Source organism: Ambystoma mexicanum, chromosome 14, assembly GCF_040938575.1.
Source record: "Ambystoma mexicanum isolate Mex_15411 chromosome 14, UKY_AmexF1_1, whole genome shotgun sequence".
Taxonomy (NCBI): domain Eukaryota; kingdom Metazoa; phylum Chordata; class Amphibia; order Caudata; family Ambystomatidae; genus Ambystoma; species Ambystoma mexicanum.
This window is the reverse complement of record NC_090940.1, coordinates 537,280,237-537,298,154: the sequence shown is the minus strand read 5'-3', so window position 1 is coordinate 537,298,154 and position 17,918 is coordinate 537,280,237. Positions and strand designations below refer to the sequence as shown.

At 43.7% G+C, this 17,918-nt stretch overlaps 1 protein-coding gene across 1 annotated transcript in view; it reads left to right on the top strand.

Annotated features, from left to right (window-relative positions):
* Positions 1–691: 691 nt before the first annotated feature.
* The window catches only part of LOC138527211 (retinitis pigmentosa 1-like 1 protein), an 823,506-nt gene continuing 806,279 nt past the window's right edge, over positions 692–17,918 (top strand). Inside the window, exons 1-2 of the mRNA XM_069638329.1 lie at positions 692–719; positions 2,231–2,275. Coding sequence (XP_069494430.1) covers positions 717–719; positions 2,231–2,275 — 48 coding nt within the window. The 5' untranslated portion in view covers positions 692–716. The remainder of the gene's footprint in view (positions 720–2,230; positions 2,276–17,918) is intronic.

The window sequence follows — 17,918 nt, the reverse complement described above, 5'->3', positions numbered from 1 at the left end:
GCCCTCCCAGCTTGCCCCTCTGTTTGGATGAATTACCATCAAATAAACCTTCCCCCTTCCAACATCTGGGTGCTTCTTGGATCCTTGAGACAGCTGTGCATAAGAGGGGAGAAACTTGAACTAAGGCAACATGCGCAGTGCGCGCTATATACACTAGCATCAACATCATGGCTTAGAGCGGGATGGAAGCCACTGAGGGGACCTCTACTCGACGACGCACTGCACCTTCACTTTCGAAAAGTTTCTGAAGCTGCAAGCAGGATATCAGATATATAAAATATGAGGACTTGGTGGGAGGAACATCCATCATAAACAACATTACCAGAGGTAAGTAAAGTGTTCTTCGTTGCCTGCTAAAACATTGAGTATGGAATCCCTATGAAGTATATTAATTCATATGTTTGGCACTGAAGATGATAGTTGATTATGGTGATGATTATGGAGCTGCTTTGAAACAGCTATGGTTGGTGGCATTAATTTGGGAGTCTCAAACAGTACCAGCGATGGTTGGGGGTTTCCCTGTGGACATATTTCAAATGTTATTTCCAAGATGATGAGCAACGCTTCTTGTTTTGAGAAGAGAGAGATGGGTGTTCTTTGTGTGTGGTCAAAGAATTTGAAGACAGTGTGTCCATATATAAAGTACACATGATCCTAACATTTGCTGCTTTTCTGTTTTCTGCCAGGACCAACAACCTGTGGAGGTTCCCCTTGCTATGGTAAATACCTGTTCTTAACTATATTTTTTATTGCAAATGGTTACTTTTAGCAGGTTTAATTGGAACATCGGATCTATAATCTACATGCCAATACACTGAGTGTTCTAATCTATTCTTAGGCACTTATGAGTGTGTCTATTGGGGAAAATAGTGATGTTTAAGATTAAATATGTATTTCTACAACATGCAAAAAAAGGAAATATATCTTATTTATCAAACTCACTACAATGGGACACATTTAGCTTAAAAGGCTATCAATAGAAGTAGACTTTTGGCTTCATCATTTCACAATGAGACCACTCAGTAATTGAGGACTGTGTGTTAACTAGGTTGTATGATGTATTTTCAGCAGGCTAGATTCACTGATGACCGATTTCCTGGCCGTCCGTTTGGCAGTGCGGAAAAACACCATTCTTGGGCCTGCTCCACCGCCACAACCTGCTCTTAAGTGGAGAATCGCACCTCTGTTACTCCCATAGCTACCTTACACTGCCTCCATCTCGCTCACATTCCTCTCCTTAGTCAGAGAACACCTTGCACTCCCCAATCTCCAGCCAAGCCTCTCGGTCCCGTCCATAGACACGGCTATCTCGGCTTTGCCCTCATTACCTGGCCCTCCCTCTCACCCCACAGCCAACCATTCATAAATGGTGCCGGTGCATCCGTCCTCCCCATTCCCATTAAGTCCAATGGGACTCAAATGGGAATGGGGATTAATATTTTCTGGCGCCCGGGAATGGGGCATTACTGGGTCTGCCGGGGCACTAATGCCCCGGTAATTGCCCATTCCCGCTTGCCAAAAAATTAATGACTCCGGCAGCAGCTCCCGCCAACCTCGTAATGACCCCCTATGTCTTGTAATTAGGCAATATGACCCGAGGACGGGGGCCATTACCGGTCGGGTAATGCCCCCAGGGCCATAGTTAGAATCCTGAGTGAAGCAAGGGCTTTAACTGAGCCCTGGGGGCATCACCCGACTGGTAATGGCCCCCCTCCAAGGGTCATATTGCCATTAGTACCCAGTCACATCGTACTATTTGCATTTTTTCTTGCTGCTGCAACCGTTTCTCGACTCGAGAAAAAAAAGCAAAATAAATGGCTGCCAGGGATCGGAGAGAAGGGACTAATTGTAGTTCTTTCTCTCTTTCCATGGTTTCCATTAAAATCAATCTAAAAAAAAATAAAGAAAATGGCCGCCATGGAAGGGGCGAAGGAACTACACGTAGTCCCTTCTCCCTTTCCATGGCGGCTACTCGCAGAAAGAACTCTGGACCGGGGGTGCTCGGAGCCTTCTCGGCAAGGTAAGGCCCAGGTGAGGGCCAATGAGCTTGCTTGTAACAAGCTCATTGATTCTCGCCAGGTGCTAATAAAGTATACAAATATATCCACACCGCTGACAACACACTTATCAGCTACCGGTTAATATGAGGGAGACACATTTTAAAACACTGTACCTGAATCAGTTTTGCTGCATATGCTTAAATGTTTTATGACTTTCTCTTTCCTTATAGGCATCACGTACGGATAATTCACCTACGGAATCAGTCCATGACACTGTAAGTACTTAAATACCATTCACAATATAAACCTTCCAAAAACTCTAAACAAGGGTGAAAAGAATACTTGCTGGTAGGTTTGTAATGCCCAGGAGGGTGACCCACACTGGAGGGTGAGAATATTGCCTCATGACCAAAAACCAAAACAAGGAGCTAGCAATGCTTGTGAGTAAGAGTGCCAAGAAGTAAGCAAGGCCCTATATTCCTGGGCCTGAGCTTGTCAAGATGGAAGCAGAGCATTGTATAACTGTTAGTTCCTTCTAATAATTAGTCTTACAGTTTAGTAATTGTATGAACCTTTTAAATGTACTGGATTTTGAATGGGAGTTAACAGAAGCATACATATTCGGTGAGGCATTATAACACGTACAGTTAGATAAACGCTGCCACCAAACAGTGGAAACCCCATACCTAACTATATCAGATTAGTCACATTGGGAACAATGGGGTACATGATGTATCCTGATGCTGGGGGAGCTAGGGTACAAGTTGCAAACAATGTTCTGCTCAGCCAGCCATGCTCTCCTTATATCCAGCTTCAATTGACTTCAGTGAACGAATACCATTTCAGGAGATGATGCTGCTAAGAAGCTTACCCTAGTATGAGACATGTTTGATTGGAAGAAGGGGCTGAAGAGGTATGGTTGGGGGAAATATCTTAATCCACAACAGTTCCTCCTTCTGCTACTGTTTCTTCAATTTGGGGAGTCTGAGCTAGCTCCTTCTGGTAAGCGGCATCTCTAATTCAGCACTAAATTAATCAGTTGCGCAACGTGTTCTTCCTTAGACGACATTGCTCTCTGAGTTCATCATTCTGAGCTGAGCTGAGTCCAGCCCTTGCCATATACCATTATTAATTCCTTAACAAAGGGTCTGATTGAAATGGACATGCCAGAGGATAGCTCTGGGGCGTGTTTATCTTGAAAGCAAGACCCACACATAGCAACACATGTTCTAATCCCGGGCTCATGCTTAAAAACCGTCCCGTTATTAAGTGCGTTATAAAAGCATTATAGGCAATGTACCCAGTTGAGTTTTTAGTTGCATACGTTGTGATGAATCAATGTCCAGAGCACCAGCGGTCCAGGGATGAATGTCGATATCTAAACCATCAATCATCCCCACACCGCTAGTATACCAGAAGGGATCCGAACAGATTGGAAACACAATTAAATTATAAACCTCCTTGTCCCATTTTGGTAACATGGACGGAACGGACAGCTTATCTCTGCAAGGTCTTGGATCGTTGGTTAGTTGCAACACAGCGAAAATACCATTACCCAATGATAAAAGGGACTGTCCAGTCAAGGTTGGATAAAAATATCTACTTTATTCTTATTACAACAGACAGTTCTAGCACACTACAAAATTCAACCCACCCTGTAAAGGAACACAGAGGACAGTTTCACGAAGGAAAGGGAAGCACTCTGGATACTGACAGGAGGGTAGTCGGTAAAGCAATCTTAACTGTTCAAGGTTATTTGGTTTCAGCACCAAGGGAGCAGCAAAGGGTCTTAAATGTTACTAGGGGCTTCGGAGAAGGAACAGGGGGACAGAACCACAATGTACCTGGTGCTTGAGATGATCTTGATGCTCAACAGCTTCAAGTTGGTTCCAGGATGCTTTGCACCTCCTGCGTCAGAGTTCAAGACAGGAGACAGCTGTGGGTATCAGACAGCAGGCAGTTCGGCAAGCAAGGCTGGCCTACACGGTGGCTCAGGATCAAGAATCGTGGTCTCTGTGCTGGTTGGTGGATCTGGACCGCTGGTCGAGGCGTCTCGGACGGCTTTAGTGACTGCAGCATGACAACAGTCAGTGGGCAGTCGGTCGCGATTCGAGGGCTCAACTGCCTCGAAAATGTCCTTAAAAGATGGACACTGTTTGATGCTTGTTGTGACACTCCTCCTAGCTTCTTCGCATGGCTCATGTCGTCCTTTAAGGCAGACGGCCCAAAGCTGAGGAGAGTGCAAGCAACGTCCTTGTCCTTTGTTCCTAGACTCTCTGGCACTTCCCATCTGGGATGCTTACTGGCAGAACCTAGCATGGCACACTGTGTGCTGGTTGGGTACCAGTTCTGGAACTGCCTGACGGGTCCTCTGACTCCGGTATCTCCATCTGTTTCCTGTGAGATGTTTAGGGGAGGGATCTTGCTTCCTCTTGGAAATCCTGGCCTTCCTTCAATGGCGTAAGCTGTAAGGCAGACTGTACCTTCAAGCAGGGTCCAAATGAGCCCCTTCTTACTCCTTTCAAAGTCGTCGGATGATCTAAGTGAGGGGCTCAGCCTTCTTTTAAAGCCAAATGGGCCCCAGTGATTGGTGCAGGCTAAGCCTACCTAAATGAACCAATATTGGGTCCCCACCAACATTCTTCTGTTATGCGTGAGGTCATAACCAGAGTGCTTTGCAACAGGAAAGGTAAGGGGTGACAACATGTACTAAGACATCTTACTCATCTTCCTGTCTGTTGTGAATCAAAGTCTTTCTCTGGTTAATTGAGCTCTCTGTGACTCCTGATCAAAGCGTAGGTCTCCCTTGAAGTTTGTGGGGAGAACAGCCTTTCTGTCTCCATCAAATCACATACTTCTACCCTCTGAAAGGGGGTTCCCTGCAGGGGTTTCCTACTGTAAACAGTGGTTCCAGATATGCCATTCACTGCCCTTCATACAGTGGGGTGAGAGCTAGCTTCAAGTTGATACATTGCATACCAAAGAGGTGTTTGGGCTTCCTGTCCCCTTTTGTCAGTTCTGCGATCAGGCCTATCGCAAGCCTGTTTCAATTAACTCTCATCAGTATGCGCTGCCACCAGCAGAACTAAGACAATTGAACAGGGTGGATCGATGGAGCCTTTGATATTTTAATTAGGCTGGCCATGGCCGTAAAAGGTGTTGCCTTGCCCCTTCAGAGATGCTTTGATGTACCTGTGGCTGTCACATCCCAGCTAAATGTGACAGGGAGAACTGCGCCTTGTAGGCTGTGTCCCCTCAGAGTACACATGACTATGTGTTTGTTGTGCTGTGAGCAGAGGAAAATGTGTGCGGGTTAGCGCCACACATTTTCTGAGGTTGATCTCCCATCGTTGATTTTAATAACAAGACTTCAAAAAAGCCCATGCGAGCGCATACTTCCCGTGCGGATGGTCTAACTCCTCACATCATGGTTCCTCATTGCCATATACAATACAGTCAGTTCTTCACATTCCCCATTTGAAGATAAGCAACCCAAATTCATGGCTTGGGCCTAAAAAACAAACGTAGGTTGACTCAGGTCCGTACTTGATTCCTGCACGGAAGATGCTGAACCCCACTGTTCCCCCCCCGAGACGCTCTGCCCCATAAACTTTGACAGTACTTCTAGGACTGGTCACACCGAAGGGGAAGGGAAAGAGGATAAAATAAAAAAAGGCACAAGCTTGGCTTGACTTCTTCTATCTAGTGTATTTTGTGCATCTCTCCTGTTCAGAAGGGAAAAAGAAAGCAGAATACAAAGATATTACTGATATTACTTTTCTTCCCAAGAAATGTACTCACTTTCCCCTGTTTCCTTTAATACATGTGCTTCATTACAAAACGCTCTGAGGAATACCTTCTTGTGTCTTGTTCGCTGCAACTCTGCTTCCTTAACATCCGATTCTACTTCATAACCATGAATATTGCAGGATGTCTATTGTATTGTACGATTACCTCCTATTCAGGAACCCTAAATCAGTTGTTGTAGCAAATATTGAAGAGTTCCATCAAAACCAGGGCTAAAGTCGAGGGTACACGTGGGTGGACGTAGTCCACCCACTTTTTTCAGAGGGTGGACTGAGTCCCCCGCCCCCAGCTAAAATCAGAAACATTGAATGTCCACTTTGAACTTATGAATTCAAGTCAACCTCAGGGATCAAACCGTAATCGTCAGGCTTGCAGGCCAGACACTTCACCAATGCACTATATCACCTAATGCAAAACAACAAACTACTAAAGGTGAAATGTCCCATTTCGGTACTGCAAGTTACAGGGAAAACATTTGTAGTGGTTCTTGGTGTTTAAAACATGCACACCGTTTAATGTTTTCAAAAACTCTATTAGAAGAAAATATCCTCTCTTGGTTTTGTGTGTGTTTTGATTTCATTAAAGGTGCATGCCATTTGTCCTGTGCAATTTGGGTGGTTATGCAAAGCCAATTTATGTTTAATTTTTTAATTTTTTATTTGATTTAATTAAATTTCAATTTTTACAAAAAAACAAATGTACATGAAACAATGTACATAATACATTCCTTAGATCCTTTCTGGCTATCCCATCCTTAGTTAGTTTGAGACAGACAATTCGCAAAAACAACGGTAAGCTCTTGTTGTTATTCCCCTTTGCCAGTCTTTAAACAAAGTCTTCCACCATAGGTAAGGGGTTTATGCGTTGCTTGACTCATGCTGTCTTGTTTTAATTAGCAGTCCCTTGATCTCGTCTCTGCGAGGGCCCCCTTGGCCCCCAGAGGCCTGCTTAGGCCCAAAGTTTGGAAGAAGTGGACGGTGGCCAGCACCTAGCTAATCTTCTCACCGCTCATCAACCTGGCCCATCATTCTTCTCTGTCATAATGGTGGAGGTTTTTAAATATGTGACCCAGGTGCATTTTCCATGCTGGACATGTTCCCTGACATTCCAAAAGCAGCTGTTTTATGTTTTCCACGTGCTCTTGATTATTGCAGAATCTACAGGTGTTTGAGTGTCAGGGTCCGGCTTGACTGAATACCACAGGAGCTGATGCTGGCCCCACATACCCTCACCTGTGGTTCACTTCTCAACCGTAAAGTAAAAACTGAGCAGAGAACCCCAAGAAAGGGAAAGGGGAATTTGGAGAAAATAACAAATGAGACACTGCTGCCCGGCAACCTTCTGGTAGGCTCTGGTATCTGTAGTAAACAAATATACTTGGTTGCTTATGCATTAGTGTACATTTCCTTTCTTAAATTATTTTTAAACATACTCTAACTTCTTTACCTCTTAAACCTCTTTTTAAGACTTGGAGGTTAATTAACTGTATTGAATATCTTGTAAACTGTTGTGCTGCTTTAGTACATATTGCCACTTGCCATTCAAGTCTCTTTAGAACCCTAAAGTAAATGACTCTTGCAAACACCTTACAGAATTAGATTTTCTTCTTTGCTTTTAAATTTCATTTAACTCTAAAAAGTTTGAGTTTTAAATGCTTTTGAGAAATGCAGTCTTTCTTTGAATTATAGAATTCCCATTTGTCTGAAAACTACATTTAAATAGAAACTCTTAAACTTTCTTGAATGCTGCTGCTCCTTCTGCGTGTGAATTTTTCTTTTACACGTACGTACGTATAGTTAGTTTCTTGACACGTGTTTTGAAAACACGTACTCGCTCTGTGCACTCATGCGATTAACACGCAAAACCACAAGACGTGAAAAAACTGTCCTCGCGCTGAAAAATCTCACATGCACCTTCACAAAACACACGCACGCGATTTGTACGTAGCGCTACTAAAATGAAAACTTGTGCACGCACTGAAAAACAACTTGCACTCAGTTCATATGGACTCGCGCTCTATCGCACACCGAACACGTGCTATTACACGCAACGTCACTCACGTGAAAATTGTGCACGCACTAAAAAACAACTTGCGCTCTATTGCACACCGAACACGCGCGCTCCCATAACGACGCTGCTGAAGACACGAGGCTGGCGTGCGCATTAAACTGTATTGAAACACTTTTCACGCGGTTAACAACATTTAAACTTGCACGCACAGTGTGTACACTTGTTTTCTTATAGTCTTAAAACTGTATAAACGTTTTCTCTCAGTAAACTTTAAAGAACTTCTTAACACTTTAAGTTCCTCATGAGAAAATGGAAATTCACTGTGATAGTCTTTGAACTTTTAAAAGGAACGATCCCACCTGTTCACTCTGGCACAGCAATCAATTTTCTTACTTCTTTAGTAAATCTTCTGAGCTCTGAAAGGCCTTACTTAAGGAGCTTAACTAATGTACAACCAGCCACTGAATTACTATGAATGAAAGGCAGTCTAGAATCTTGCTCACCTCCCAAGAATTCATCCCATTATCCTTTCCACCAATCAGACAAACCAAACATATCATTGTTCCTTAAACCAATCAGATTAAGTTTCTTTCTCTCCATCTTGACTTGGGCAACCACAATGTTAATTCTATGTACATACTATTTCTGGTTATTAACCATCTACTCCAGCCAGCCCTTACAGTACCCCCTCTTCAAAGCCCTGTCCCAGGGCCTGTCTTAGCAGGGAACTTTCTGTGAAACTGCCTTATCAATTGAGGGGCATGTACATCTGTCTGATCCTCCCAAGATCGTTCTTCAGGCCCGTATCCCCTCCAATCAATAAGATACTGGAAAGTACCTCTAACAAACCGGGAATCTAAAATGTTCTTGACTTCAAATTCTTCTTCATTTTCCTCTGTATAAACTGCTGGTGGTGGTTTTCCCAATCTAGTTCCTGACACACAAAGTTTCACTAAGCTGACATGAAATGTAGGAGGACTTTTGATACTGGGAGGTAATTTCAGCCTGATTGCCACTGGATTTATTATTTTTTCTATTTCAAATGGGCCAATAAATCTCTGACTAAATTTAGTTCTTCCTTTTAACTTTTTGACCCACCTGATAATGCGGTGCATTTTGATGTTTTCTATCAGCAAAAGTCTTGAACCTTAATTTACTTTTCTCCAAAGTTTCCTTAGCTTTCACTAAACCATCTCTAATACAAGTCAATTGATGCTCAACCTCCGGATTAGAATACTCAGATGGTAACACTTCTTTTAAAAAATCATGGATGAAAACCAGAATTACTGAAAAAAGGAGAATAACTAGTAGAATCCTTGACAGAATTGTTATAGCTAAACTCTGCCAACCAAAGAAGATCTACCCAGCTCCCTTTCTCCTGCCAAAAAGCTCTAATATATTTTTCTAACTCCTGATTTACTCGTTCCGTCTGGCCATTGGTTTGTGGATGATAACCTGAAGAACGCTTTATCTCAATCCCCAACTTCCTACAGAAAGCTCGCCAAAACTTAGAAATGAATTGAGACCCTCGATCTGATACAATTTGTGTTGGTAATCCATGCAGTCGCACCACTTCTTGCAAAAAACTCTTTGCCAGATTCCTTGCAGAGGCCTCTCCTTTCATGGGAATGAAATGCCCAGCTTTGGTCAGTAAATCCACAACTACTAATACTGTAGTGTAACCTTGATCTTTAGGAGGATCTACAATATAATCCATAGAGATTGTAAACCAAGGACTAGGGGGTACTGGTAACGGGTTGAGTAATCCAGATGGTTTTCCTCCTCCAGACTTAACTCGAGCACAGATTTCACAAGTTTTCACATAGTCTTCAATATCTTGTTTCATCTCTTTCCACCAGAACTTCCTTCCCACCAATTCAATTGTCTTATGAATTCCAGGATGACCCACCAATTCTGATTCATGACATTCTTGCATAATTTCCATTTGCAGTTCCTTACTTAGAAGGTAAATTTTAGAGTGGACACATGGAAATCCATCAATTAAATGTCTTCCTGAATCCTCCGCAAGCCAAGATTGAATCGCCTCCTCAGGTAATTCCTTTTGAATTTTCTCAAGAAGCAAATCCTCTTGCTTTGTAGTACTCAGAATAAATCTATCTTCTGCAATCACTGGCTCAGGTAATAACTGATTTTCTATCTCTTCTGAAGAACCTTGTCGAGATAAAGCGCCCGCTTTACCGTTTAACCGCTCTGGCTTGAATGTTATCACAAAATCGTACTCAGAAAAGAAAAGCGACCATCTAAGTTGTCGAGGTGATAATATTCAAGCAGATTTCAAAAACAGAAGATTCCTATGATCAGTTAAAACAGTTACTGTAACTCTTGCTCCTAACAGATAATGCCTCCATCCCTGAAATGCCCTCTTGATTGCCAGGAGTTCTCTATCAGTGATTGTGTAGTTCATCTCAGCTGGAAGCAACTTCTTGGATAAATAGGCCCAGGATGTAATTGCCCAGTTTCAGGATGCCTTTGAGAAAGTACAGCACCAATTGCAGTATTAGAAGCATCTGCTTCAACAAAAATTGGTTGGGAAGGATCTGGGTGTAATAAGATTGGTTCTGATGTAAAGCAGTTCTTCAATCTTTTAAAGGCCTGATCCGCTTCATCCTTCCACTCAAATTTCATTCCTTTCTTTAATAATTTGGTGATGGGAGAAACAGTTTGAGAGAAATCTTTAATTAACCTCCTGTAAAAATTTGCAAAACCCAGGAAGCTTTGAATATCTTTAACACAAGTTGGTATTGGCCACTGTTCTACTGCTTTAATTTTCTTCATGTCCATTTCCAAACCTTTGGGAGAAAGAATAAAACCCAAAAATTCCACCTCCATGGTATGAAATTGGCTTTTTTCTAACTTAGCAAATAATGTATTCTCTCTTAGTCGCTGTAAAATGTTCTTGACATGTTCTTCATGTTGCTGTAGATCCTTAGAATAAATGAGAATGTCATCAATGTATACTACGACGAAAATATCAATAAAATCCCTCAACACTTCATTTATAAAAAAATTGGAAAGCCGCTGGAGCATTGCACAATCCGAATGGCATTACTTGATATTCGAACAGACCAAATTTTGTTCGAAATGCCGTTTTCCATTCATCACCTTGACGTACCCGCACCAAATGATATGCACCACGAAGTTCTAATTTGGTAAACACTGAAGCTCCTTGAATCTGGTCCAACATTACTGAGATTAAGGGCAGAGGATATCTGTTCTTAACTGTTATCTTATTCAATGCCCTATAATCTATACATGTCTGTAAAGTACCTTCCTTTTTTGGAACAAAGAATAGTGGAGAGGCTGCTGGCGACTGGGAGTGCCTGATGAACCCCTTAGTCAGATTTTCTTGGATGTAATCTTTCAAATGTTGATTCTCTTTCTCAGTCAGGGCATAGATGCAACTGCAAGGAATGTGGGCTCCTGGTTCTAAATCAATCTTACAATCGTATTCTCGATGAGGAGGTAATTTATTTGCTTCCTTTTCACTAAACACATCATTGAAATCTTGATAACACTTTGGTAATTCTCCAATTACAGCCCCAATAGAATGTACTATTGCTCCCAATTTCACCAAACCTTCCACAACTTCTGAACAACTACTGGAAACATCTGCCTGAACTTCTTCCTTAAAACAATTTGTAACACACAAAGAAGAATCCAATTTCACAACTCTCCTTCCCCAATCATTCTGAGGGTTATGATGCGTCAACCAAGGCATTCCCAAAAGTATTTTCAACTGTGGAGTATCTATTAATTCAAACACAAATTCCTCCCAGTGTCCTCAAATTTCCATCCCCAATGGAATCATTTCATGTGTAATTAAACTTGATGTAAGTTGAGACCCATCCACCGCTCTCACTTGCTCTGGTATATTTCTTACAATGTAAGGTATATTCATATCTTTCACCACATTCCAATCCATGAAATTACCAATGGCTCCAGAATCTATTACTACTGGACCACTTCCCTTGAATTCCTCTTTTATATACAAGGATACATTTAATGTAATATGTGGTAACGCAGCTTGGATAGTATTAGCCACTCGTTGATTTCTGGAACTGTTAGTTGATGAAGAAGATTGTGGACACCAAGGGCAATTTCCAACAAAATGTCCTGATGTACCACAACATAAACATACATTATTCTGCCTTTGCTGTCCTTCTCATCCTCAGTTAAAGGACCTCTCAGCTTATTTACTCTCTGCATTCCCAGTTCTCAATTCTTTATTTACAAATTCTAACCTTCCCTTATCAACTCTAGGGAAAACTCTGGGTTGCTCAACACCTCCTCTTTTACTCTCAGCCTTGCGTTCTCCTAATCTATAATCAATTAATATGACTAAGTCTGTTAAAGCTTCACATGAAGTGGGTCTATTCACAATAGTGGATAAGGCATCTTTTAACTCCTCCCTCAAGCCTCTATAAAACAAAGATGATTGCTTCTCTTCAGGCCAATTGCTCTCTAATAGTAAAGATCTAAACTGTGTGATGTAAGACACTAAATCTTTAGTTCCCTGTTTTAACTCTAATAGTTCTCCATCAACTTCTTGAGACAACTGTCGTCTGTCAAACATTTTCTTAAATTCTAACTTAAAGGCTAACAGGTTTTTTAGTATTGGATTTTCTTGATCAACTAATAACACTGACCAAGTATCCGCCTCAACAGTAAGGCAATACAGCATAAAAGCTATTTCAGTAGCATCTGTATTGAAGGCTTCAGGTCTACAAAGGAAATAAAGTTCACACTGTGTAAGAAAAATTTGACATTTCTTGGCATCTCCCCCAAAACGTTCTGGAGGTGCTAAAGGAACTGGACCAATAGGCACTTTCAAGCTCCCCCTACTTCTCTCTTGAGAACTAGTTCCTTCAGCCAAATCATCTCTGATTAACACTGGAAATTCTCTACTAGGGCTCTCTGAAACTTTAGACTCCAATGAAATGTCCTCGCCCCTACGGGTTACTTTAGAATTTAATTCTTCAAACTTAACTTATAATTCCTGGTTCTCATTCTGCACAGCCCTCATCTCCTCCTTTAACTCTCAAAACATGTTCCTAATGGAAATTGCTAATGCTTCTGTGGGATCCATATCGGCTCAGGTGGAAAAATGATTGTGGGCCTTTCATCCTGTCAGGGTCCGGCTTGACTGAATTCCACAGGAGCTGATGCTTGCCCCACAGACCCTCACCAGGAGTTAACTTCTCAACCCTAAAGTAAAAGCAGAGCTGAGAACCCCAAGAAAGGGAAAGGGGAATTTGGAGAAAATAACAAATGAGACACTGCTGCCCTGCAACCTTCTGGTAGGCTCTGGTATCTGTAGTAAACAAATATACTTGGCTACTTATGCATTAGTGTAAATTTCCTTTCTTAAATTATTTTTAAACATACTCTAACTTCTTTACCTCTTAAACCTCTTTTTAAGACTTAGGGCCTCATCACGAGTTTGATGGTAACCAATCGGCGGTAACGCTATCAGCGCTGATTTTAAGGGTCCGTTGGATCACAAGTCCAAATACCGCCGGCGCCATTACAGCCGGCGCAAGTACAGCCGGCTGTACAAGCATAGGCTGTAAAAGCACCAGTAACCATTTGCGCAAAAACATCGCAATCACAAGTCCGGCGTAGGCGCAATTAGCGCCAGAAAAGGGGCAGACAATCCGCCGAAAATAACCCCAGCAAAAAGCTGGAGGTAAAAGAACACAGGCCACAGCAATAAGGGCGCTTGGTGAACCAATGCAAATCAGAGGCCTACAAAGGACCCACCCATTCACAACACACCCTCCCCAACACCATTCCACCAGTAGGAGCAGGGAGGAGACAGCAATAAGGGCCCAGGTGAAACCAACGCAAATCAGAGACCTACAAAGGACCCACCCATGCACAACACACACTTCCAAACACCATGCTGCCATTTGGAGCCGGGACCATTGATGTGGAATTCTACCTGCTGCGCCTGGAGCTACTGAGGCCAGCCAACCAGGCCAGGGCCCTGGGAGTGCAGGGGGTGGTGGGGATGAGGAGAAGGAAGAGGAGAGCAGCACCAGAAAGGCGGCCAGCCATCCCAAGGGTCAGGCCAACACCCTGGGCCCTGACTGATGGCCAGTTGGTGACTGAATATCGGCTGGAAGGGCAACCATCACCCAGTTGCTGGACACAATCCAGGCTGACATCGGCAGCCGCATAGCCATCAGCACAGCAGTACCTCCGCTAGTGAAGCTCGTGTCTGTGCTACAATTCCTCGGGGCTGGCAGCTACCAACACACCGTTGCCATGATGCATGGCATGGCCCAGTCCACATTCAGTGCCATGCTGGGACAGGTGCTGGATGCACTGTTGAATCATGTGAATGAGCACATTGCATTGCCAGCCACAGAGGCACAGGTGAACCAGCTGAAGGGTCAATTCCATGCCCTTGCCCAAGTCCCGAATGTAATAGCAACCCTGGACTGCAGACATGTAGCGCTCGTACCACCCCAGGCACATGAGGCAGCCTACAGAAACCGGAAACATTACCATTCCCTGAATGTGCAGATGACATGTGGCCCTGTCCTCACCTTCAGCCACTGCAGTGCCCGCTATCCAGGATCCACCAACGACTCCATGGTCCTGCGCAACAGTACCCTGCCAGTGTACATGGAAAGGCACTGAGGGCAAAGCACATGGCTGCTGGGTGAGTACAAATGTATACCGTAATGCATGTTAATCCACAACTGATGGGGCTGGTCACACACAATGAAATCCCTGATTGTCAATAGGCAGCACCATCAGTGCAGCATTTCCAATCAAGCACCTTGCAGGAGAAACCTTGGACATGTCCAACACAGCAGAAGACACCCATTCAGGATGCAAAAGACATGTGGCAGCACAGTGACATATGGAAGGCCTACCACCACAAAGCCTCCTGTGTGAGTAGCACTATGGCTTCCAACACTGACACAGTACAGACATCCCACCCTGCCCACCCGACGGTCATGCAAATGTAACACAAAAGTCGCCACATCCTCAAATGCACCACACATAAGTAGTCTGAGTAATGGCAATGTACAACCCACAACCCCTTTCCCCTGAATGGCCAATGAAATGCATGGAGAACAGTACAGAATAGTGACAACCAGCAAATGCAACTGCAGACAAAGGGAATGGCAATGACACATGAGGAGCCACTTCTCGCATGCACAAGCAGATGGAAGGGCCCCCTTACCCAGTGACAAGTGAATGAGTACTGTTACATACTGAAACATAGGCGTACCAAGTTGTGAGTACCTCATTGAATCAATGCTGCTTGTAGCACATCACACTCCACATTGTTATTGACCAAATGACAACTGTGGCAAAATGACACTGATGACTGAGCCCTGTACACCCACTGAACTTACCTGGCCCCCAAACCTGCTTTCTCTCCCCTGCAGGTGATTCTGGATATCCCCAGTACACATGGCTCATGACCTCTGTGCATCATCCACACACTGCAGCGGAGCGGGCATTGATGTATGCACCTGAAAAAGTTGGAAACATTGTACTGACATGTGCCATGCTGTCGCAGGAATGTGCCACTGCCCCCTGATGCTCATGTGCAGCCACCTGAGGGATGGGAGTGAAGGTGATGACGTCCCTGAAGGTGTTGCACGTGCACAAAGCGTTGGGCTGAGGGAGGGGAGGTTGGGCTGATGTTTTTTTCTGAAACGAGTGACGGCTACATTTAAAGGATAGTTCCGGGACTTTTTTTTTATTGTCCCTACGGGTCGGCCATGTGTTTGTAAGCATAAATCGGTAGATCGTAGGAAACTTTCCTATGGACCTTACCCGACTTTTCGCCCATTATCGCACTCGAAATCAGCCTCCATTTTGTGATAATCCTATCATTCCGCCGCATCGACCTGGCTCACCTGCCTTTGCGGCACTAAATCAAATCCCCCGCCCCTGAAACAGACTTTATCAAAACATTCATATTCCCCGCCTCTATCCGTGACGTGACTGAGCTGCGTAGGCAAACGCGCCCAGGCGTCTTCTACGCGAATCCACACAGACCCCGGAAATCAACACAGATCAGCTCACAATACAGCGCACCACAATTCGGAATATGAAACTGTACTTTGAAATCAAACCGCAAGATTGTAAATGTGGCAAAGTACATTTATTTGACATCAAATGTTTAGAGAATATTCAGCGATTTGCATTTTTATTTGCTCATGTTCCAAAAAGTTCGTATTGAGGAACGCGATGGTCCTTTGCTGTACACAGGGTCTTAGAGCATCTCACAATACAGCGCCACAATTCGGAATGTGAAACCGTGGTTTAAAAGCAAACGGCAAGATTGTACATTTGGCAAAGTACGTTTATTGGACATCAAATGTTTAGAGAATATTCAGCGATTTGCATTTTTCTTTGCTCTCGATCCAAATTAGTTCGTCTTGAGGGAAGCGATGTTCGTGTGCAGTACACAGGGTGTTGGTTTACGATAAAAATAAGCTCTTCGGTCGCACTGATAATCGCATGGCTGTTCCAACAACGAGGCACTAGGCCACCACAACGGTAGGTATGTTGCATCTAACCGTTAGTACCGCGTAAGGGCATACTTGTACTTGGCGATCGTCCCATAAAATGGTCAGGGTGGTAACGTTGTTCACGCGGAGAAGCAACTGGCGGCTGTAGAAGCCGTCCGCCGGTGTCCGGTACTCGTGACACAGACAGTAGTGAATGATGTACCTAAAAACATAAAAAATGAAATTAGTCTCACCATCAGATCCTTATTAAAATCATAGCGAGGACAGCGCTACTGGGTGTACACAAGTGTTTAAAGGCGTGGCGAGGCAGGGAGGGGGGGGAGTGGAGTACAAGGTAAGTAGCATAAAATAATAAATAAATAGGGCCAGCTGGTGGCAAGTGCAAGGTAAGTGCAGAACAAGTGCTGGGAAGGGGGGGCTGTAGGATACTGAGACAGTCCCCCAGTGCAGGGGTTGACAGGGAGGCAGTGCAGGTGGAGAGTGGAAGGGCCCAGGACCGAGGTCGCAGACAGTGGACCAGTTGTAGCAGGGGAGAGGGAGAGAGAAAGCAGAAGCAAAGAGGAAGGTTTTGAGGTGCTTCAGTAAAAGCAGATGTTTCTCCTCAAGATAGTGCGCGGTAGAAAACAATATGCCACATAGAACGAACAAGTACAACTGAACCCGTCTTTAAAGCCACTGTATAGTAATGAAATTGCGGTATAAACTCATCAAAAGTTACTTACATTATATTTGCATTTTCCATTGTGTCTCTGTGTAGGGCAGACCCGAAACACCACTCCTTCTTTGCCGACGTTACTTCTTCTAATGAACGTGGCTCATCGTTTCGTTTCTGAAATTTTATTCATTATCTTTTCTTAGTCTTTCAGGATGGTCCCGGCCTGTCAAGGTCAAATCACAATAGAACCTTATACTGGGTCGTGGGCCGTTCCGCCACCCGAGCAAAACATCAAAGCAGCTGACCTTCACTTTGAGCGAGCACACATTTCTAGTTAGCTCCAGTTAGTGTAAGGGCATCTTGTCTGCGTGCCTTTTTTTTTATTGTCCCTATGGGTCGGCCATGTGTTTGTAATACGGAAACATTCTATAATTTTTGTAAAAATGATTTATATTACTGTTTGGTTTAATTGCAATGGGCCTGCAACATGAGGAGACTCGAGAGAACAGACAATCAAATTACAATCATTTAAACCGTGATGTGTATTTCTCAATGAGCTCTGCTTTAGGTGGACATGGAACAGAGGCAATGTTGGGTGGCAATGCAGTTGTCCCCTGCATAGGTTCGTTCACCACTCCATGTATGTGCCTATCGAGGACATCTACGATAAGTCTCTCAATAAACTCATATTGCATATCCTCAAACACTGGTTTGATCACCCATTGTTTACTTCTTTTAGTGAAGGCCTTATTGTAGCGAAGCGTCCCTAAAGTTCCGGTCGTCCTACTTTGTTGACGGCCAACATTATGGTTATGTGCCAAGACCGCTAGAAGAGTCCGATTTATCATGCCTTCCATGCCAAAATGCAATCTTTTGGGCCTGTACTTTAGGCACATATTGTGGAACACCTCCAAATCTCCTGTG